Here is a 23,807-nt window from a genome sequence, read left to right on the forward strand (position 1 = left end):
TGCTTCAATGTTTTCCTTACTTTCAAATTATGATCCCATTTCATATCATTTTAGTTCTTTGAATTCATATTTTTGATAGGCTCAAGCAAGGATAATGAAAAGAAACATTTATTTACACTTTGTACATATCGATTCCAACAAACAATAAAAGGCCTACACATCAGTATAATCATAATATATGCGAACTTCCGATCTTCTCACACTTTGCAGTGATCTGATGCTTTCACTCCTGGTTCTGATATTTGATTTTTTGAACAGCCTTCTTGAAAATGACCTACACATGAAAAAGTAAATTATTGGATCCAGGCAAACATTACACGCAGACAAGAAAAGTGTAATTTCTTTGCAGTAATATAGGATTTTATGTGCAGATTCATCTAAAAGCCTGTCTAAGTGACTAAAAGTAAAAGGAATTCTGCACAAGTGATATGGTAGAAAGCAGGTAAAAAACACAGCCACAACAACCCTGATGCTCTGGTTATGTTTTCGCTTTCGGCTTGACTGACTTATGAATTGCCTGCTGGATTTGTGGATGTACCTGGATATGGCTATGTAACATCCGATCAGAATCACCAGCACGGCCACAAACAAGCAGCTGTTCACGTAGGTGACTGCCGTATGCCATTTGACCCCCAAAGGACTTTTAAGTTTCGAGCAGTCATGGATATTGTCCTCTGTTGGCTGACCATTTGTTAGGATGATGTTTGGCAAAGACAAAACAGCCATGATCACCCAAACACAAACAGATAAAACCTTCGTAAAGGTTATGCTGTACATCCGAGAGTCCCCAAATGGCTTGACCACCTTCAGATAGCGATCAATGCTTATCAGCCCAAGGAACACGATGGAAGTATACATGTTTGCATAAAACAAAACTGAAGTGTATCTGCAGAGAATAAACTTGAAGTACCAAGGTCCAAATCCTGCATCATGGACTATTCGAAATGGAAATGTCAGCGTCATTATGAGGTCTGCAACCACTATGTTTTTGAGATAGAATATGAAGCTGGTTTTATTCCTAATGTGGAAGAAGATCCACACTGCTAAACCATTCAGCAAGATGCTTGCCACAAATATAATGAGATAAAGCACCGGCAAGACAATCGTGTCAAATTCATTGTGAAGGGTGGTGTTCTTTCCTGGCCCGTCGCTCCTGTTGCCTGAATTGTGACTCTCTTGGCCGTGCAGCTCGTTATCTGTAGGAGAAGTGGGGAGATAGGACTTCAGTGCTTGGCAAGCATGCCCACAGGCTACTAGGTTCCCTTACAGACCCAACTTTTTGTTATTTCAGGTGAACTTAAAGATGTCATCAATGATTTACAGAGTCAAGGTAGCACATTGTTAGTGTTTTGAGTGGCCAAAGAATTAGTGACCTTCTCTCACTACCCTGCCTCCCTCATATCAGGACCCTTGAGTAAAAAGTCCCATTTCTGATCCCCTTTGCCAGCCTTTTGAAAATAAACATACCAGTGTAAATTATTCCGATTCTTACTCCCATGTTTGATATCATTACAAATAGAATCAACAAAATGTGGACAGAAAATTGAAATTTTCTATAACAAGAAAATACAGTAGCCAACACATGGTTATTGATTCAGTGTAGTCTTTGGCACCCTCTTTGAATATATCTTCCCTTCCCTTGCCTCAGTTTTAAGCTGTTTAATCATTAAGAATTAAGAAGCTGTAAAACTAGTGGGTCATTTTGAATTTTTTGCCTGTGACTTTCTTATAGTACTTAAGATATTTTAGGGATCATTGATAGGAATAGAAAGAAAATGTCTTGGCATTTTTTGTAAATAAAAAGAAAATCTACTGTCTTCTAAAGTGAACAGACAAAAAAAGTCCTGGATAGATACAGATCTGACTTGCTGATTCTCTGAAATCTGTTTTCACCTTAGTAGAATTTAAGTTGCAGGCTGGTGTAAAGTTACTGCTGATTATTATAAATATTTACATGTCATCTAGTAAATTCTTCATTAAAATGCATTTGTATAGTCAGGAGTATCCACAAATGTGTTTTTGTATAGTCTAATGATAAATGCTGATTTTGTTTTCTCATTCTTATTAAGTTTTGCAGATTTACAGTTTATTGCCAAAGAGGACAACTTGTTAAAAGTAATTGCAACCTGGTCTATTTTTTTTGTTTACAAGGCTAGGTTACACCTATTGTATTTATTGTGGGAATTTTTAAACCTTTTGCTTCTTTGGAATTTTTAGTTTCTGTTGTTAAAGACCTGTACCATATCACTGCATCATATAATCAGTGAAATGGGTCATGAGCATTTGACTTATGTGGCAGCCATGGACATGGGCCTCTCATGTCTCCTACTGTGGGGAGCATGATGGACAGGTAGCTCCTGCTGTGGATCCACCACCACATTCTTGCTGCTGCCACGCTTCCCGTGGACTGCTCCAGGCCTGTGATTGAGCATGGCAGGGACACCAAGACAAACCTGTTTTTGTAAGAGGAGGGGTTTCTCTGACAAAGGACTTTGGCTGGAGGAGTACTTACCAGTCTTCAAACCTTTTCTTTGAACTTTCTTCAAACTGCACTGTTCCTACTCAATCTTCCTTCCTTCTTTCTCCCACAAGTGGTTGGAAGGCTGTGCCAGCCTTCTGCTTGTCCCCATTTTCCCTGATAGCCATTTTCCCCAGTAAATCTCTTGGCCATTTAAGCACATTTTATCATCATTATTTTTGGGGAACCTGAACTAATGGAATTAATTTATAGATTCACCTTTTGGAGGTAGGTTAGAAGGAAGATCATTTCTGAATTTTTACTTCCCTGTAATTAATAACATTTACTATAGTTATAATTATGTTTTGGAATGGTTTTGTTATAGAGATAACACCATGACTTTAAGCCCTCACTGCCCTGCACACAGGCAGTTTAGTGTCTGTTTTGGTTCCCTTCTTTGAGGAGAGAAACAGGAAAGTTTTGATGATTAAAATCCAAAAACAGATTCCTAAATTGCTGCTTGACATCTAAGTGCAGGCTATTCCTAATTCTTTCCCTTTTATTCCTTACCGTGAGTGTTTTTAAAAACTGGTTTCCCTGACCTAACTATCCTTACACAGGCTAGTAATTTATATCTGGACTAGCCTGTTATGAGACCCATAGTATTACTAAGCTTTACAAGTTAAAATGCCTGATTCAGCAGCCATCTGTATCACTGCTGCCAGTTTGTAATATTTCCTTGTACAGTATCATTCAAGCCTATTTTGATTTAATGACGTGTTGTAGTCTTGGCTGTTTTTGCATCATAAGATCCAAATCAGTATCAGTGACGTTAGGAACTTCTTAAGATGTGTGGCTTTAACTGAGTTAAGATGTCTGCTTGAATTAATTTACCCAATTAAATGATTAGCAGTCACTTTCATCTAACCTGGGATAGAACTCTTAGGGAAATAGAGAGAGGACATGTGAGTTTAAATCAGAATAAAGGGTCCAGCTGAGGGACACAGCCTGAAAAGGAGCAGCCATGTCATCTCCTGAGGTGCTGGCTGTGCCTTGTAACAATTACTTATGAATTGCTTTTCAAAATCATTTTAAATACAAATATATTAGTTCATGAGCTACAGCATACTTGGCAGGGAATATTTCAACTGCTTGTGTTGGCTCCCTGGGGATCTGCTATTCATACCTATCGTGGAGTGCAAGAACCCCTACTTCACAGTGTTGCTTAGGGATATGAGTTCCATATATCATTATAATATTTTAAAGTTTAATTATATGAACACATTCTTATTAAATGATGATTTTGATGATGATTTTGCCTAACAATTATGGTTATTATTAAAGATAGTCTCCAATCAGAATGTCAAAAAAGGTTGTGTGTGTGTGTATACATATATACATATATATATATTATTACTCTCCTGGTTATTACTTCATTCACAAATTTCACATTTAGGCAACAAAGCTTAAACAAATTAGTGGTTAAAGCCTGTTATGGGTTATTTGCTGAAACAATATGGTAGTAGAGACAAAAAATGGTTTGTAAGAAGCAGATGAGCCATTACTCATCTGGTTGCTCTGGAAGGCTCAAAACTTAACTTTGAGAGTTTCGTGTGATTAATTTGTTTTTTAGAATTAAGTTTATATCACATTCTTTTTTGCCAGCTAATGCCCATCATTTATTCTCTATCATTGCCTTAAATATTTCCAAAACGTATAGGTGTACTCAGAAGCATTTCTCTATATGATATTTCCACTCAGGAATATTGACCAGTAAAAGTGAATGGCTTTCTTCACCCAGGCAGTTTTATCATGTTGTTCTTCCCTGACAGTAAAGAACTTGGCCAAGTTAGGGAACATCTTTAATTGACAGTAGCTTGGTCATTCAGTTAAGAAAAATTAGAAGCTGTTTTACAATGTAAAGGCTGTTTTCTCGCAATATGTGCATGCAATGTTGGATATTATCAAACATGATTTCCCCATCCCTTCTTCTTGTTTACTAGGGTGGTATTCCCTGGATTGTATAGTGCAGGGCTAGACACAGAGCGATAATTGAGAGTAAAACCTACTTTGGTATTCTCTCTGACTCTCATTCCAATTCCTTTTAAATTAACAAATGCAGTGACATAACTCAGTTTACTAGTTCCATAGTAAATTATTTTGTGCCATGTGTGAGGGTGGTATTTGTTTGGGACGTAAGGGAACTTTGGCTGTCTTTGCAGGGGGAATAGGTTTGTGCATGTGTGTGTACAGGACTGAGTGTGTGTGTTGGGGAATGCTTGGGCTTTGTAGCCAGATATAGCACAAACCACATGTGGCTTTAAACTTTTAAATTTAAATTAAACATAATTTTAAAAATTAATTTCCTCAGTCATACTAGCTATGTTCAAGTTTCCCGGTAACCACATCTGGCTACTGTGTTGGCCAGTGCAGATACAGGGAATTTTCATCAATGCAGAAAGTTCTATTTGACAATGCTGGTTTAGCCTCTTAATAACTGTAAAATGGAATACATAGCTGTCTTGCTGGATCTTCTGAGAGTTAAATGCTTTGCAAACATTTCGACTACAGTATCTAGTACTTAGTAGGTATGCATTCTATAACATAAAGCTTAATTACCATTTCTCTTGTTAATAGAGTCACATTATGAATGACAGAGTAGGGAAGAATCTGCCACTTTTGCCTTTGGTGAAGCTACATCATTGTTCACTGGGACGTGACACTTGGCACAAAATATGAAAGTCTCAACATATGTCACTGCTCTACCTGCCAGGTGGGAATGAAATAATAAAAGTCATTCAAATTATAGGGTGTCACTACCATGGCACAGCTGCCTAGGTCGGTCTTTCTTTCTTTCCTTCTTTCCTTCCTTCTTTTCTTTTCTTTTCTTTTCTTTTCTTTTCTTTTCTTTTCCCCTTCCCTTCCCTCCCCTCCCCTCCCCTCCCCTCTCCTCCCCTCTCCTCTCCTCTCTTTTCTATTTTCTCTCTCCCTCCCTCTCTTCCTTTCTTCCTTTTTTTTTCTGATACAGAGTCTTGCTCTGTCACCCAGGCTGGAGTGCAGTGGTGCGATCTCAGCTCACTGCAACCTCTGTCTGCTGGGTTCAAGCGATTCTAGTGCCTCAGCCTCCTGAGTAGCAGGGACTACAGACGTGCGCCACCACACCTGGCTAATTTTTTGTATTTAGGTATGATCATTTTCTAAATAGTTACCCGGTAGATTAGGTAGATGTTATCTCTGGCCTCTTGGGGAACCTCATGAACCTTGGTTTAGACTATTAAATCTGGAGAGTAATACGTAATTTTAGTTTGTGTTTAAAATCTTCCATAAATATTATTAATTTAATCCTACTTGTCATTTTAGAGATGATGTCTAGATGAAACAAAGTTTAAAACAAAATGATAGCAAGCTAAATTTATCTCAGCGATACTGTCCTGCATGTTTGCTGTTTTATACATAAGGAAACACAAAGCTAAATGCTGGTTTATTTTGTTAGTTGGTTCTCTGACCATTAAACTCCCCAAATTCCCAAACAGTGGAAATAATAGTCATCGATAAAGTAAGATTTTCTTTGTATCTCTTCCGATGGCTTACTTGGTAATTTTGCAAGCGTCAAGTTGAGCCCCATTCTTCAGTTGTGATGCACTGTAAGCAAAGATGCGTGTCAGGAAACATTTGGGGACGATTGAGGCGTGGGTTCAGCATAGGTTATTCCTGGTTTGATTTCTGGGGAGAAAATGAAAAATGAGGAAAAAATCATCTGGGAAGGAATTTTAAAATACAACATTTTGGTCTTTTCAGTTAAAGCAATTGCCTCCACGATTCAGAAAGCATGTGCTCTTTGGAGATGAACACCTGGGCCACACAGAGTTGCCCTCTTTCATAATTCCCTGCTGGGAGTTATGTCTTGTGGGTGACTTTGGCTACATACCTTAACTTTTCTGAGCTTTGCATTCTTCACGACATCTTAATAAAGGTTAGCTGAGACCATATGTATGTGCAATGTTGGATATTATCAAACATGATTTCCCCCACCCCTTCCCCTGCAGCTGGGTCTGTTCCCTGTTCTCTGGATTCTATCACGTATTGACCATAGAAAGCAGAATTCCTGGGAACTGTTCTGGAAAGTGCAGCTGAAGTAAAATATGCTTATAGGACAGTTTACCATTAGGGGAAGTCACACTCTTTCTCATGAAATAAAACCATGTGAGACTTTCAGGTCCCATCACTGATGTTGCTTAAAGAGACCCCAAGTAACCTTATTCTGTCCAAGCACAAAGCAAACTTGAGGCTGGTGTGAGCAGTTACTTTTGTCCCTGCATATGTGCTGAGATAGCAGGGAAAGGGCATGTGGGAGGCAGGAGTAGGTGTAAGAGTTTGCAGTAAGTGGAGAGGCAGTTATTATTTCTTTTTATGTTCCTGTGTGTGTCCTTCTCTTCTGTTTGCAAATATCACATGTAGCTAAGGTACTTGATTTGGTAGTAGATGGAAAAAATGGTTTTTAATTTTTCAGTGATGCTTTCCACCCAGAATCCACTCTTTTGAGAGTTTAGACAGTCTATCCATACGTCACCTTGAACAGCTCCAGTATGTGGTACACAGCAGAAGTCAGAAAGTGTTTTTTGGTTAATGCAGCATAGGCAATGATTAAGGCTCTCAGAATCCCTCCTTTTTGGGTGCCAGCATCACATTATTTTTTTAATGTAAGGCAAAGAGGTAAAACTCTACTTTCTTTTATTTATTAAAGTTTACTGGGGAGAATGACTGACGCAGTTAATTTTCTAGACTTTATAATAATGATCTTTGGATTTCAGTAAGCCTAAAAAGCTTGAATCCAGTTTCTCATGGAAACATTTCAAGGAAATTGCCTGATAAACACATTTTTAGTTTTATGTTTCTCTGTTCTCAAGTTGTATGGTTGTCCTCTTCAGATGGCTTCCTGTAACCTTCCTCACTGACAGTTGCAATAAGAGAGAGAGAGCAGGCAGTTGGCCAATAAGCAGGACATAGAGAGAGAAAACTGGGAGAAAATATTTGCATGTTATATTTCTCATAAAGGATTTCTATTTAGACTATGCAAAGAACTTTTACAGCTTCTTAATAAGGAGAACAGAACCCAATTTTAAAAAGGTCAAAAGATTTGTCTAGACATTTCACCAAGAGCACATGGAAAGACACTGAACATCATTAGTCAGTAGGGAAATTCAAATGAGAACCACAGTGGTATACCATCTTGCATCTACCAGAATGGCTGTATCTGAAAAAGACAGACAGTAACAAGTGTTGCTGAGGGTGGTGAAAACAGGACCCATTATACACTGATGATAAGAATTTAAAACGGTACAGCCACTCTGGAAAGAGTTTGGCAGTTTCTTAAAAAGTTAAAATCAAATGTATCATATGACCCAGTAGTTCTACCTCTAGGTATCTAGCCACAAGAAATGAAAACTTATGCCCATGCAATGACTTGTATGCAGTTGTTTATAACAGCATTATTCATGATAGTTAAAAGCAGAAAGAAGCCAAGTGCTGACTGGAGAGTAGATGAGTCAACTGTGGTATAGGCAAAGGATGGAATATTACTCAATAAAAATAAGTGAAATACAGCTATTGTATAGATGAACCGTGAAAATGTTTTGCATGAGAAAGAAGCCAGATAACTAACGACTACATGTGTTTAGGTGAAATGTCCAGGAAAGGCAAATCTGTAGAGGCAGAAAGTCGATTAGTGTCTGCTGGGGTTGGGGGCAGGAGTGGAGGGCATGAAAGATATTATTGTTTTGCTCCTTAATCCTGTGTTACTGTATGGTAAGGCAATTCTTGAATTATAATTACTAACTAAAGATAAGGAGTTATTCTTGTAGTGTTAAAGATCACAGAATGTGAAAGTCAGAACATGCTAAATTCTGGTAACTAAGAGATCACAATAGACTTTTGGGAAATCTGCTTGCCCCATAATCTTTTGAATCATGGGAACAATAATACCTACTTTATAGTATCTAGCATCCCTCCTTCATGAGGTTAAATTGAATATACATTTATAAGTTAAGTGCTTTATAAATGCCAGTTTCTGCTTCTGTTATTTCCATTAATCTTTGCCTAAATTAAAGTCAAGATCTTGTTACTCTTATTGGAACTCTCTGGTTTAACCAAACTGCAGACTGTCAGCGATATGCCTGAGTTTAATTCCCTACTTTTCTTCATGCCCATTCCTGCCCTGTGAATGGCCTCCTTTCTCCCCTCTCTCCCTACCTTGGGAATCTCTGCTACTTCTTCAGTACCAGCCATAACCTGATCTCTTTCATAAGGTCGTTTACTAAGAGTCTGCTCATATTTCAGGCCCTGGAGTTTATAAAGAAGAGAAAGGTACATTTCTGTCCTCAAGTTTAGAGTCTAGTTGAGAATCCAGAAATAGACCATTTCAATATCGAATGAGAGGTTTGGGATGCTGTGAAGATACAGAGGTGTACCCGAACTGAGGGGAAGCAAGGATTACAGAGGTTCCATGACAACTATGATGCCCAGGTTGTGGCAGGTTTGCCCAAGGTCGAATCAGAAAGGAGCACATGGAAATGCTGAGTGTAGCCAAAGATAAGGTATAGTAGTCTACTGAGGAACTGGTGACAGCATGTAGAGATGGAGATATATGACAAAATATGAGGCATCTTAAAGAATCTGTGGCTGAATGATGCTGGTGAAAAGGGTTAGAAGATTGTTGGAGGCCTCCCAGGTATTTGACTATAGATTTTAGTCTCTTTCGCTGATGTAGGACCCATGAAAGGACAAGCACGTACTGGGATGAGTGGAGTTTAGTTTTGGATTGGTTGATTTCATGATGCCTGTGTAGTATGCATGTGGAGGTGTCTACTAGATGATTAAAGAGAAAGGTCTGGAGCTTGGAGAAGTACTCCTGGCTGGTGATGTCTATCTAAGGCCAATAGAAAATAGGTGATAGAAGAAGCTGTGGGAATGAATGAGATTGTTCAAGATGAAACTGCACAGTCGGCCATGCATGGTGGCTCACGCCTGTAATCCCAGCACTTTGGGAGGCCATGGTGGGTAGATTACCTGAGGTCAGGAGTTTGAGACAAGCCTGGCCAACATGGTGAAACCCCATCTCTACTAAAAATACAACAGTTAGCCAGATGATGTTGCGTGCACCTGTAATCCCAGCTACTAGGGAGGCTGAGGTAGGAGAATTGCTTGAACCCAGGAGGCGGAAGTTGCAGTGAGCTGAGATCACGCCACTGCACTGCAGCCTGGATGACAGGGTGAGACTCCGTCTCAAAACAAACAAACGAAAAACCCAAAACCACACAGTGGAGTGAGAATAGCAGAGAGCTAATGTAGACTTTTTAATGGAGCAGTCTTAGGGTGAGGGGAGTGCCTGAAGGAGAGGCCAGAGAGTTGGGAGGATTACCAAATAATAATAATGTCATGTGAACCAAAAAGAGAGTTTAGGAAATGAGGAATTGTGACTAGTTTTATCCTGTGGGGGAAGTCAAGTGACATAGGACAGCAAAGTGCCACTGGATGGGATTCAGCAACAAAAAGGTCATTGTTCATCTTTGCCAGTGCTCCACGTGCTGGGGGGCCCAGGGTGTTTTGGGGAGAGAAGCCTAATGACAGAGGGTTGAATAATGATTGTAAGGTGAGGAAGTGGAGGCAGCAATCTCAGAAAACTCTTTCAAAAAAAGAACATGCCTGTGACGGAAAGGAGACAGAGAAGGCGGGAGGTGGAGATAGATAAAGGATTAATGGAGGGTTTTCTTAAGCATATCATTCAATGTCTGGCATTTAAAAATGTTCTGGCCAGGCGCGGTGGTTCATGCCTGTAATCCCAGCATTTTGGGTGGCCGAGGCTGGTGGATCACTGAGGTCAGGAGTTCAAGACCAGCGTGGCCAACATGGTGAAACCCTGTCTCTACTAAAAATACAAAAATTAGCTGGGCATGGCAGCGTGCACCTGTGGTTCCAGCTGTTCGGGAGGCTGAGGCAGGAGAATCGCTTGAACCCGGGAGACCTTGCAGTGAGCCGAGGTCATGCCATTGCACTCCAGCCTGGGCGACAGAGTGAGACTGTCTCAAAAAAAAATTTTTTTTCCAGCTTGGATTAAAAAAAAAAAATATCCTGCCTTGACCTCTAGCCAAGTATGGTGGCACCGTGGTGGAGTGTATAGAGCAAGGATTTGATTCTCTGATTCTCTGAATTACAGCCCCAGCTCTGTTGGTTTTAGCTTCTAACCCTCCATTTCTGCCTGTATAAAATGGGTATGAAGACTCATCCATTATAGGTTGACTGCGAGGTTAAAATGATGAACGTTTACAAAGCAGCCTGTGTACTTGCGCAGGGTGGAGCTGAAGTCGTTTTAGTTCCTGCTGTATATCATAGGTACACAGTTGAATTTATTTAGCGCTTCATAGGCTGGACAAGGAGGTTGAGGGGGGTGGATCCTTGCACCTTGTTTATGCTGAGATGGCTGTGTGGCTGGTGGCCTCAGCTGCCCTCTCAGGAGTCATTTGACTGATACTTTTGCTCCAATAGCTTGCCCTTCCTTTAAATTGTCTCAGAGCCTTACCTGCCTGCTGTCTTTCTGAATGATCAGTGCCTCAGCTTCAGGGCTCCCTGTGTGCTTTTACTACAGTGGCTCTGCATTGTCTGCATGTCCCAGCACTTGCAGGGTGTTGCAAGGAAGATTGCTTCAGTGGTAGTAAAGGGCTTGGTTCCAGGACCTGGATCCCGGGCGGGAATCCTGCCCTGCCACCTACTGTTCCTTCAGCTGAGAGCTGATGAAACCACACAAGAATGTGATGTTTGTGGTAGGCCTAGGTTTCACAGTCATTCCTGAGGTTAGATGGTATCGCTGCTTAGAGACCTGTTTTTTTTCCAGCCACCCATTGGTATTTTCCTTTGGCTATTTTACTAACCATGTTTCTTTGTTGTTGGTTGTAAAATGAGGGTGGTGGAAAAGGATTAACACATTCTCAGTTTCTCCTTGCTTTTGGACCCCGAACTTGGTGGTTGATACCTTAAGCAATCTTGAGAGCTACCCTAGGACCTAGATATATTTCCACCCCCGCCAGGTAGGAAGATACGAGATTCAGACAGTTTAATTAAGTTGCCCTGACTCACACTGTGAGTAATGGGTAGAGCTGGGATTCATATCAAATACAATAGAAACTGAAATTGCAGTTCTATTATACTGTTGTGGAGTAAAAGTGAAGAATGATTCTGGGGGGTTATTTTAGAGGACAGGAAGTGGGAGGGGGGCAGTATTGGGCAGAGGTAGGAGTCTGTTTTCTCCATCAAGCTTGTGAAGGAACCGCTGATCTTCCAAACTAGAGGTCTAGTTTTATTTGGCCTGAACAATGTTGAAAACATCAGGAAATTTCACATAAGAATCCAGATTTGGATCCCATTTTGAAAGATGAGAAGATTTGCTAGCATCCAGCATGAACAATCCAGCACTATTAGTTGCCTCTTCCTGATGGGGAAGTGAGCTCTCTCCAGTTCTCTGGCTCACAGCATACTCGTTGACATCCCTGGGCCACCTCTTTTGGGAGCATTACCTGCCGGGTCCTACAGTCAGTTGATTTGGCAACGATTATTCCGCTTATCATTTAATCTTATGTGGCTATACTTAACCTCTATAGATCCCCAATTGTTCTACTCTGATTATAAATGTATCTTTCCCTTCTTCTGTGTCTCTCCTCCCTGCAAATGCCTGATTTTTCTTGTATTACTGACCATCACTTAACCATTTCTTTTCAAATGGTTTTTCTTATACCTCTTAGCAACCCAGAAAAAGTAGTGACAGGAGGTCATGTTGATTTGTTCACACCTGAGAATGTGTTAATAGTCACAGTGGAGCTTTTCTCTGTGCCTGCCCCTCTACTGGGGCCTTTAAGTGAAAACCCTACTGATTGTGTTATAAAACTGCTTTCGGTGGGGAAAAACTGAGGTTTCTGGTGTTACGAAAAGCTTCTGAGTAGTGGAGTAGGGACTTGACCCCAGTTGTCTTGGATGCCCAAACATTTGCTCTCTCCCCAGAAGGGCTATGGGAGGACAACATCCAGGACTACTGAACAGCTACTTTGGACACCCAGCCTTGTCCACACAGAGCCAGCCTGCTGTTGCAGTTCACTGGATTGGATCTTGGCATGGGTGGGGAGTCATTTGTACCACGCCGGGGGAAACTCTGTCAGCAGGAAGAGCAGGCCGGTGTGCCCTGCCCTGCCATGGCAATGCTTTAACTCTCCCTGGGCTTCATCTCTCTTGTTATTGCCCTCTGGTCAGGATCTTGAAATATCAGTGCCAGTTAAATGCTGGCTCCCTAAATGCAGTTGCTCATGATTAATTTTGGACTTAGTGTTTGGTAGTGGTGGTTCTCAAATGACAGAGTTATAATATCAATACCTTTCCTATCTGTCCTCCACTCTCCAGTTTTCACTCTAAAAGCTCACATCTGAAATTGTAAGAATTTGAGATCTGAAGGTTTATTTTGCCACTTTACTTCTGAAAAGCTATACTGAACTGATTGATTATATAGAGATATTGATGTCGTTTCTGCATTTTTGTGGTAAAGAGATAGTCTTCACAAAAGCCATCTGATAGAAAGTTTATTTGAAAGATACAGGATCTCTTCTATTTTGGAATCACCTATAATCTAAGAATCTTTCTTAGTTTAAGCCTGACTTTATGTGTATGTGTATTTGTAAATTTATGTGTGTTTTTCAACAATGCTAAGATTATAGCTCTGCTGAAGGCCTGGGGAAAGAGGCAGATTACCTCACTGGTTATGAGTTACCTCTTATTGTAATGGAATTAGGTCACTGTATTCATAGCACATTTCATTAATGCATGCATGGAGTTAGTCTCCTAAATGTGTTGGAATGCAAAGCACAGCAGCCCTTCATTCAGGTTTTTCAGGTGCTACACTGATGTTCTGTTCTCATAGTTTCGCTGGTACATGTAGCTTACAAATAGACCTATTTTGGTTAACAATTTAGAGTTAACTTTTTTTTAGGTGACCTCAGGTAACTTGCTGTGTGTGTGTGTGTGTGTGTGTGTGTGTGTGTGTGTTTAGAGCAGATGGGGGGTTGATGTAAAGTGGATTGTAAACTCCCTGAAGACAAGATTTGTGTCTAATGGTTCTTTATAACCTTAACCTCAAACCTGACTATTCTTTTTGACAAGTGAAGGAACTGAGCAGGATTCAACAACCTGCCCAATACCACACAGATGGTGAGAGGCAAAACCAGGAAATGAGCTCTAGGTTTTAAGACCCCAGAACAGGCTGCCTCTGTGGTGTTGCTTTGCTGGCCTAGTGGAGTGTCAGAAGTAGCTTCCCTGGTAGAAAGTGTTCTAGACTGAGATTCCCTGACCAGTGCAAAGTATCCTAGACCTGGATTCAGTAGGCAGCTGTTAAGTTTTTGGCTCAGTCTGTGACCCTGTTAAGCATTGTACCTCACAGAGCTTGAGCCTCCTCATCTATGAAACAGGGAGAATAATAAATACCTGACGTACTTCCCAAGGGTGCTGTGTGAATGTGGTAAGAGAACATATGTTAAGTCAATTTTATATTGTAAGTGCTATAGTAATGTAAAGGTGTAATTCATGGCAAGTATACTTTGCTTAAACATATTTCTTAAAAAGCATATTTAAGAAATATGCTTTTCTTAAAACAGAAAATAAAAATACACTTTTTAACTCAGTAAGTTGTAAAATTTGAGTAAAATTCCTACTACTCACTATGTGGCTATTGTGAGTCAGATCAGGAGATCTGTATCACATTACTATGTAGTTGTGAGTAATAAGAATTTTACTCAAATTTTACAACTTACTGAGTTGAAACATGTATTTTTATTTTCTGTTTAAGCAAAGTATAAATTCCATATAGGTAACTTCTGGATCATTTATGTAAGAGGCTAGTCAGTTTAGGGGCCACAGTCCCAGTAGCCAACATAGTGGTTTTAAATGAATATGTTCTAAACTAAATACATTTCAAGTGACTTCTGGCCCTTAAAAATATTCTTAGAATTCAAGACTCCAGGTAAAGTCTTTAGTTGTTTGATTACTGTTTACTAGCCTATTAAAAGATGCAGAATGCTTTTCACAAGTTCATGTAGATGCTGTTCCTTGTTTTGGAATAGCATCCTGTGGCTTAAGCATTCTACTTAAGAGTTATAATTATTCTTCATGGTGGTGGTGGTGGTGTCACCTTGATATTTTAATACAGTCATCATTATAGTTTTCTGGGCTGTGGGATGTGGTGCAGGTATTCTCCAGACCTTTCCATTAGAACTGTTGTCAGGTTAGCTACCCTTATTCTTGTAATCACAGCTTAACCAAACCTTAATGCTGTTTAAGTTAATGGAGTAAGACAATTACCTAAGAGAGCATTTTTACTTCAATTTCATCACTTGTCTTCACTGACAATTTTAAAATTCTCAAGTGAAGTCTTTAATATGAGTGGATATTTCACATTTCTTAATCAGCATCAAACGTTCACTCTCATTTTTCTCTTCTCATGAATACAAATAAATAACCCACCCTCACCCATATGTAGTAAAAGGATCTGGGATCACATATAACTCATTTCATGAAATACACACACACACACACACACACACACACACACACACACACACACACACGTTTCTTCAAAGTAATTCATACTTCAGTGAATTTGTCAACTTCTGGCATTAATCATGTTTTAAACAATGTCTCTTAAACTAATAGGAATATTTGAATTAAAATATTTTTCTCTGGCTTGATTTATAGATGTAGTAACTTCCTCAACTAGGAGAAATAGTAACCTGTATATTTGTATTATCTTACTATTTGCCACATGCATTTTCCTGCTATTCACATTTCTTTGCTTGATGTCCTCTTCTGTCACAGTCTTCACTGGCTTACTGTCTTATACGGGATACAACTCAGGCTCCTCTGCAGGTGATGAGGACCTCCTGACCTGACCTGTATACCTGCCCACTTTATAGTTCCTGCACCAGACCCTCCTTACCTTGCATTTTATCCTGAAAATCCCTTCTGCCTCTTATCTATTAGGCAAGCTCCCTATACCGCCTTCAGGTCTAACTCATCTGCCTCCTCTTCTCAGAGCTTTCCATGTTATCCCCATGTGCCACATAAGTGCTCCTCAGCCCCTGTGGTTTCCCATACCTCCAGCTGTTGTATTCTATTTTTGTTGTTTGCCTGACTACCAGAGTGTCCTTGCATCCTTTTATCTCCAGGGTCTAGCAGAGTACCTGCGGGCACAGAGTCAGAGTTCAAAAACACCTTTGACTTACTATTAGGCAGTCATGGAATTTGGCCTCCTCTCTGACTTAATTTCATTTTGGAAGGCATATGTCAGTTTTTTGTTTTTTATTTTTAACAATTTTTTTTTCTGCCTTCTGAAGTGAAATGGTACAACCCAGAGAGGGGTGGAGACAAGAGTAGGAATTGGCCATTGACCTGTGTAAGGCATGGCTGAAGACCAGGAAGAAGGCCTGATCAAACCATTAGGAGGCTAATCAAACGCTGGGCCTGCTGACATTTCCGAATAGCTCACTGTAAAGTTGGGGGAGCTAAAGTGGAGGGCTGCAAATTCAAATGCCAGCAGCAGCCCCACAGGTTATGTCAGTGAGGAAAGTCAGCCAGGTATAAGAAGAAACAACAGTACCAGTATGCTAATAAAAGACAGCTAGTATGTCTAACACTTATGAAATTTTCATAATTAGAATAAAGTACACTGGGGAGAAGGAGGCAGAAAGGTTTCCATAGAACAATTATGAAGAAACAGCAGTAAGATGAAAATATTTAAAGTGAGCCACATGCCTGGACCCCATTATGTTGTCTTATCCTGCCTCTGTAAAATGGCTTTGCCTGGATTAAGCTTTGAGTTGGTGTCTTCAAGCATTCAGCCCTTTTCACTGTGCCTACTCTTTGGGTGTTCAATACAACATTGGTTCTTTATGTTAAGACTCATGGGAGAAAGTTATTTCTACTCTACATAATAAGAATGGTGTTCTGTAGGCCAGCTATGAATTTATCAACACCAAATCATTATGCCTTCTTGTTTTCCTGTTGGAGTTGAGATCCACCTTAAGGCCCAACACCATCTGATAGGGATGAATGCATTTGGTGAACTAATTTCTCATATGGTTTTTAATTTCCCACCATTCTTTTTCCCAGGCTTCATTTGTTTAAATTTAAGTTCATTTGAATTAATTTCATATTAAGCATCTCCATAAAACACCTTATTTTTGTTGTTGTTGGAACCAGAAAGATTATAAATAAATAAAATAATTATATGAGTACATTGGAAGGAGAGCTTAGTTGGCTTGAAGTTAATCAGGTTGTAATTGACAGAAGAGGAAAGGGAGGCAGTATGGGAAATGTACCATCAGGAGCTGGGGTGGGGAAAAACTTTAAGGGTAGAGTTGTTTGACTTTGCCACCCTGGCTGTGAGACAGTTATTTTGCTGAGAGCATCTTCCAGGATGGGGAAGCCATCAGAGCAAGAAGTAGTGTACCATGACATTTATATTTCAGGTGCCTGCAACTTTGAGCACTCAAACTGAGTTCCGCACTGGCCAGTTGTTTACTGCCTGTCTTATTTGCAATTTCATATAGACTGTAAACTGGATATAAACAGACCATGGTAAGATCCAGCATGACTCTGTGAAGGATTGGGTACATATTAGCATTTCTGGGTCTTAGGATGAAAAGTAGAGATAATACTTGAGGTATTGTACTGTTGGCTCTAGGCACAGAATGAATAGTTTTTAAAATTATATATATATATATATATATATATATATAAACTGTGTGTGTGTGTATATATATATATTTAGTGTTGTTGTTTACATTATGAAATTAGAATGAATGTTTTAGGGTAAAGGGAATATTGATGTTTAGCAGATACTATAGTTTTATTTTTCCAGCAGCCATCATGGTATATGCTGACACATTGATGTAGTAATTACCTTTTAAATGGCATTTACTATTCTTCTATTAATTTGTTTTGCTATATATAATATAGGCATGTACCGTTTTGACCTAATGCAAGCCATTATCCTCTAAAAGTTTTCATTTTTTAGGTTTTTAAAATGCTTAGGTGTGACAACTAGAATACAATTGTAGCTGCGATTATTTAAGGATTGCATATTACTTTGAGCCACATTCTACTTCATCATGATATGTAGCACTGTTTTCTATATAAATATATCTAGTAAACAGTTAATTTTAGGCCAGGCGTGGTGGCTCATGCCTGTAATCCCAGCACTTTGGGAGGCTGAGGTGGGCAGACCACGAGGTCGGGAGTTCAAGACCAGCCTGACCAACATGGTGAAACCCTGTCTCTACTAAAAATACAAAAATTAGCTGGGCATGGTGGCAGGCACTTGTATTTCCAGCTACTCAGGAGCTGAGGCAGGAGAATTGTTCGAACCTGGGAGGCGGAGGTTGCGGAGGTTGCAGTGAGCCGAGATCACGCTGTTGCACTCCAGCCTGGGTGACAAAGTGAGACTCCGTCTCAAAAACAACAACAACACAAAAACAATTGATTTTGCAGTTTTTCCCAATTTGTCTTGGAGCCGGTTTATCTAAAAAAGTTTTGAAAGGCCCAGTGATTTATTTTCAGTTTTATTTGTAATTTTGGGGCCTAGCAGGTCTGAGGAGGAACAAGATGGGACAGGTAGGTCATCCACCCCCAAAAGAGTATAGCAAATCCTCAAATGCCTACAGTCTAGAGGCAACAGATATTTATGCATTGTTTTCTTGGATCTCTCTTTTCAGTTCTCAGCCTGAGAGCCACAGAGCTTCATACTCTAGTATGTGCAAACAGTCCAAGTATTCTGTTAACTTTTTTCTTTCTTAACTAGATCATAAGCTCCTTTAGTACAGGGACTTCAGATCATTTTGTTTCTGCTGCCCTTTTGGTATACTGGCCTTTGCTTTGGAGGCATTCCGAATCTTGATATAGTCAGTAAAGGGTACCCTCTAGACTCAAGGACTTGGAAAACAAAGTTTCACTTTGTTATGTGTCCTCCAGAGAGTTTCTCTGGTGGTCAAGAGACAGTAATATCTTTGACCTGAGAGCCTGTTCAGGCTACAGGGCAAAACCCTTTCTGGGAGCTTGAGAAGTCTAAGTGTCTATCTTGCTACATACAACAACAGTAAAAGAGCTCCCCAAATGCTGGCTAGTATTATTGTGTGCCTAGAAGTGTTCTAAATTACCTATGTATATTTTAATTTATTAAAAGGACTTTGGATTCACATTACAGGTTTGCCACTTACTTGGGCAGGTTACCCAACTCCTCTGTGCCGCCTTCTTCTGTAAAACAGTCCTCATAAGATTGTTTTGAATGAAGTATTACCATAGCATAGACCTTTTATTCAAACTTGACATGTAGTAATAACTCAGTATTGACATGCTACTTGAGTGGGTAGTAAGAATTAGTACTCTAATTTTTCAGATGAAAAAACCTGAGGCTTAGAGAGAATACTTGGAATACAATATACTTGGGCTATTTGCACATGTTATTTGTTCTTTGAGCAGATACGTGCTGTCGCTGGAGTGCTAGAGCTTGCCCTCATTAACACCACTAATGAGGGGCAGAGCCTGGATTTGAACAGAACGTAAGCCCATCTCAGTGCTGTGCTCCTAACTACCGCTCTGCTACTGCCTGCACAGAAGTTTGGTATTCATGTGCTGATTAGCACCTGATGCCTCCTTTGGGAAAACTACCAAGTTAAAATAGCTCCAACTTGATTGCAGGGGATCATGCACCCAAGTTGGCCATTTATCTACTGTAGTCTATACTATGGTACTAGTATATGGTAAATATACAATAAGTCTATATCATTTTACATATGAAACTACCCACAAAAAGAGGTAACAGCAAATACAGCATGGTTGACTGTAGGCAGTGGTTCAAGGTCAGAGCTGTGCTCCCTACTGTTAGGCTTGTTAAGCCTCAGTTTGCTCAGCTGTAAAAGTGGATAATAGTAATTTATACCTTAAGGTTGTCTGAGTTAAAAAAAAAAATGCATGATAAGGCCAGGTGCGGTGGCTCACACCTGTAATCCCAGCACTTTGGGAGGCCGAGGTGGGCGGATCACCGGGTCAAGAGATTGAGACCATCCTGGCCAACATGATGAAACCCCGTCTCTACTAAAAATACAAAAATTAGCTGGGTATGGTCGTGGGTGCCTATAATCCCAGCCACTTAGGAGTCTGAGGCAGGAGAATCGCTTGAACCCAGGAGGCAGAGGTTACATGGTGGTGGGCGCCTATAATCCCAGCCACTTGGGAGGCTGAGGCAGGAGAATCGCTTGAACGCCGGAGGCGGAGGTTGCAGTGAGCAAAGATCACGCGACTGCACTCCAACCTGGTGACAGAGTGAGACTCCGTCTCAAAAAAAAAAAAAAAATTGCATGATAAAATATGCAGTAATCTTGTCACATATCAAGCTAGATGTATATGCTAATTATTGTTGTTTTAGTATTAAGGATAGAAGGACAGTTTGTGCCATACAGATCCTATCTAGTACATTAGAAAAGGTCATTTAAGGAGCTTTGCTCTTCTTTTAAAATGATGGAAATCATTAGAAATTACTGTTTAAGAGAAACTATAGAATCATTGATATGAATGACTTAATGTCATGGCTTACACTAAATGGAACTTAATCAGTGCTCTCGCTTAAATGTATTTTAGTGTAATTTTTTTAATGTTTGGCCAATAATAATATTAATGAAACAAAATATGTTAATTAGGTACAAGATAGAGAGCAAATATTCTATTCTGCCTGTGTTTGCCATATAAGGAGGGAGAGGGTTTGGTAATATTTGTAAGGTCAGAAAGAACCTGTCTTTCACCATTGGCCTGAAGCAGAAGGTCTGAGAGGTGGGTGCATCTCATCTAGTTTTTAACAGGAGGGTCACCTTGCATTTGCTTCTGCTCTTGCCTCCCTGCTTTAGATAGTTACAAGTATAAGAACTGCAGCTGGCACTTGTATTAATACTTGTATTAATGCAAAACTTTCAGCCAGGTAGGAAGAGCAAATAGTACATTCATCTTCATCTTGTAGAGGAAGAATCTGAGACCTAGCGAAGTCGAGAGTTGATTAACATCATGTAGCTGGCTAGGGGCAGAATTGGGAAGGTCCTCATTTGTGGCTCTACCCCATTTCCTCTCAAGCATTCCTGTGTGCTTGGTCCAAGCCTTAGGTTCTTTCATTACCAACCCCAGCATCTCAGCATATCACCTGGATCGTGGGAATCTAGAGATGCAAGGGGCCTCTAATGACCATCTGATCTAACCCCTTCATTTTACCTGTGAGGAAGGGAAGTGAGCTCCTGGGGAATTCAGAGACTTGCCTAAGTCACACCGATAATATTTGGTACAGTCAGCCCTTAAACCCAGGTCATTTTGCTGTGAGTCCTGGGCTTTCTACTTTAAACCCAAACTACTGCCTCTTGCCTGCATAGAGAACATCTACCCTGTAGACTAGGGGATGCTTCTAGGGAGGTGACTTTACGTAGATTTCACCTCACTTCTGTCCTGTCTTCACAACCTTACCCTTTATTGGACTTTGAGGGATTTTCATGGATTTTCCAGGCTTTTCTTATTTCAGGAGCATACAAGGAACTAATGGCCATTGTGGTCTCCTCTATCTTAACTTTCCGTGGTATTTTCTCAGAGTAAAGAGCTAAGCATGAAATATTTTGTTGTTGTGGTTCTTAAAGAGAGTTAAATGCCAAGATATTAAGGAAGAAAAGCAGGCAGACTCTGAAGAGCACAAACAGCACAACTCTAAATAAGAACATTCCTTTTAACTTAGTCTTCCTTTTCCCACCCACATCTCTGAATGCAGTAAATCCTCTTAGCATGTTATCTCTGGTTAGGGCATTTTCTCAGTGTCTTCATGAAATAAAGATTTTCTGGCGGGATACTTTCTTTTTATAGGCTGTATCCTTAAATATGAAATTCAGCCATCCATCTGCTCTTCTAGGCCCTTGTCCTTAACCCATGTATACCTGCAACACATTTCAGGTAGAGGTCAGAAACAAGAGTCTGAGGATGAGATGTTGCTGAAGGATTAAGAGAATATGCCTCTTTGATCCCTAACTTCATGGAGACAGTTAATCTCAATTGGCAGAAATAATAAATATCAACAGGGTGTCTGGCTTTTTTCCCCCCAGTATAAAGTAATATAGAACCAGATTTGTTGCTGTTCATATTGCTAGTAAATTGGAGAACAATTATGAAAGAAATCTCTTGTTAAAAATGTTAATATACCTAACATAAAAGCAGATTCAACTTGAGAATGTGATGTAAAATTCTATAGCAGATAAATCTTAAAATAAGAAATCAAAAAGTCACTCTACTTTAGGCTCATCTATCTTTTAAAAGTCCTTATTAAAATTTAAAAGAACTGAGATCTCCATGCTTGCTTCTTGTTTTCCTCATTGCAGTGAAAACTTCCCAAACAGTTTGAATGTGGAACAACAGTAAGCTGTTCCTAACCTGTTTGTCAGTCACTGGGCAGTTTTCTCAGTGCCTTTCCTGACATGTTTTAACATGACTTCTCCAGGGATCAGAATGAGGATTGCCCTGTTCTTTGTGGTACAATGAAAAGACTGAGATTATTTTATCAAAATGAGACAGTTGGGAAAGAGAAAAATCTTTGTCTCTCTCTTTAAAAAAAAAAAATACGGATAAACGATTATGAAACAAATTTTAAGTTTTGGGTCCTGGGAAACAATTATAAGACACTTTGACTTTTACTCATCTAATAAAGTAAATGTGGTTTAAAAAAAATGTACTAAATAGGAGTGATTGCCAAAACATTGTTTCTACCTTTGAAGGCACAATATGTAGTTTATATTTCTGCCTGCCCGAGCTGGAAACAGTTGAAGCTTCATGGCTCACAGTGGTGCCTCATATCTTATTGTCAGCATTCTAATTTCTAGTTTTTCTTCAAACCTCAGAGTTAAGCAGAAGTATAATTACAGTTTTTAATCATTGCTGTGTCTTATCAACCACGGCTTTTAAGAAAATGAAAAATTTTTCGTTTACCTTTCATTGTGGTGGCTGGCTGTCCATTCACCTCATACGGTGTCTTCAAGTTGAAACAGATTTCTTGTCTCTAATTAAGAATAAGTTTTGAAACTAAGGTCGGCAGGGAAGTGGATTTTCTGGTAAAGCATAAAAATGAAACATCTCCCCTACCAGACAAGGTAGGTATCTCCCTTACCCCTTTAGAGATTGTCCTTTGGGGCACCCTTTCAAATTCTCCTGCCGGGCAACTACTGGAACAACTTGCTCTCTTGCTAATGTAAATGACTCACAACTAAGAGTAGGTGAGATTTGTCGACTGGGGAAGAGTATTTCCTGAACCTGCAGGAATCAGATGGTGATTCACCTGAAGGAAACACAGAGGGCTGGAGCTTAGACTGCCAGAAGTCTGCTTAAGGAGTGGGGGATGAAGTCTCAGGTTGGGGCCTACTAACTCATCAGATCCAATTTTTAGGTCATTTTTTTTTTCCAGCCTCCTATTGCTATCTAGAAAACATGTATTTGCAGCCTTCCTGCCAATTAAATTTTGGATTAAAAGAAATAAGAATATGCTTTATGACAGATGAATTCTTTGAAAATATTATTCTACATATTATTTAAAGACTAAAAATGTGTTTATTGTTGTAATTGATAACTTTGGAAACTTGTAGTCTTATGAAACTAATGAAATCTGTAGACATATTTTTACACATACACAATGATAAGTATTCAAAATATGTTAAATTATTCAGGGGCTGGGTTCACTGACTCCTTTGAATGCTGACCTTTAACATAAAACAATTTATTTTATTGCTTTAAAAAAGCATCCAACAATGACAAATTTATATAATCATATCACTTTTTTTTTTTTTTTTTTTTTTTTTTTTTTTTTTTGTGAGACGGAGTCTCACACTGTTGCCCGGGCTGGTATGCAGTGGCATGATCTCACCTTGCTGCAACCTCCACCTCCCGGATTCAAGTGATTCTCCTGCCTCAGCCTCCTGAGTAGGTAGGATTACAGGTGCCCACCACTACACCCGGCTAATTTTTTGTATTTTTAGTAGAGACGGGGTTTCTTTATGTTGGCCAGGCTGGTCCTGAACTCCTGACCTCATGATCCGCCCGCCTCAGCCTCCCAAAGTGCTGGGATTACATGTGTGAGCCACTGCGCCCGGCCACTTTTTCTGATTTGTAAATAATTTTCTTGCTTTCAGATGAGAATCCCAAAGATTCTGATATTTTCTTGAATGCAACATTTAAATACATTTAAAAAAATAAAATTTCATCA

The 23,807-nt window shown here is 39.7% G+C and overlaps 2 protein-coding genes across 15 annotated transcripts in view; one reads left to right on the forward strand and one right to left on the reverse strand.

Annotated features, from left to right (window-relative positions):
• MED12L (mediator complex subunit 12L) overlaps nucleotides 1–23,807 on the forward strand; it is a 346,021-nt gene that overhangs the window by 207,113 nt on the left and 115,101 nt on the right. The window lies entirely within an intron of this gene.
• On the reverse strand, nucleotides 93–22,802 carry GPR87 (G protein-coupled receptor 87). The gene is made up of 3 exons (XM_001144931.5): nucleotides 22,541–22,802; nucleotides 6,050–6,181; nucleotides 93–1,196 (listed from the first exon to the last, which is right to left on the reverse strand). Exons 2-3 carry the CDS (start codon nucleotides 6,081–6,083, stop codon nucleotides 154–156), a joined length of 1,077 nt encoding a protein of 358 aa, XP_001144931.1. The 5' UTR covers nucleotides 6,084–6,181; nucleotides 22,541–22,802; the 3' UTR covers nucleotides 93–153.

Source organism: Pan troglodytes, chromosome 2 (genome assembly GCF_028858775.2).
Source record: "Pan troglodytes isolate AG18354 chromosome 2, NHGRI_mPanTro3-v2.0_pri, whole genome shotgun sequence".
In the NCBI taxonomy this organism is placed as follows: domain Eukaryota; kingdom Metazoa; phylum Chordata; class Mammalia; order Primates; family Hominidae; genus Pan; species Pan troglodytes.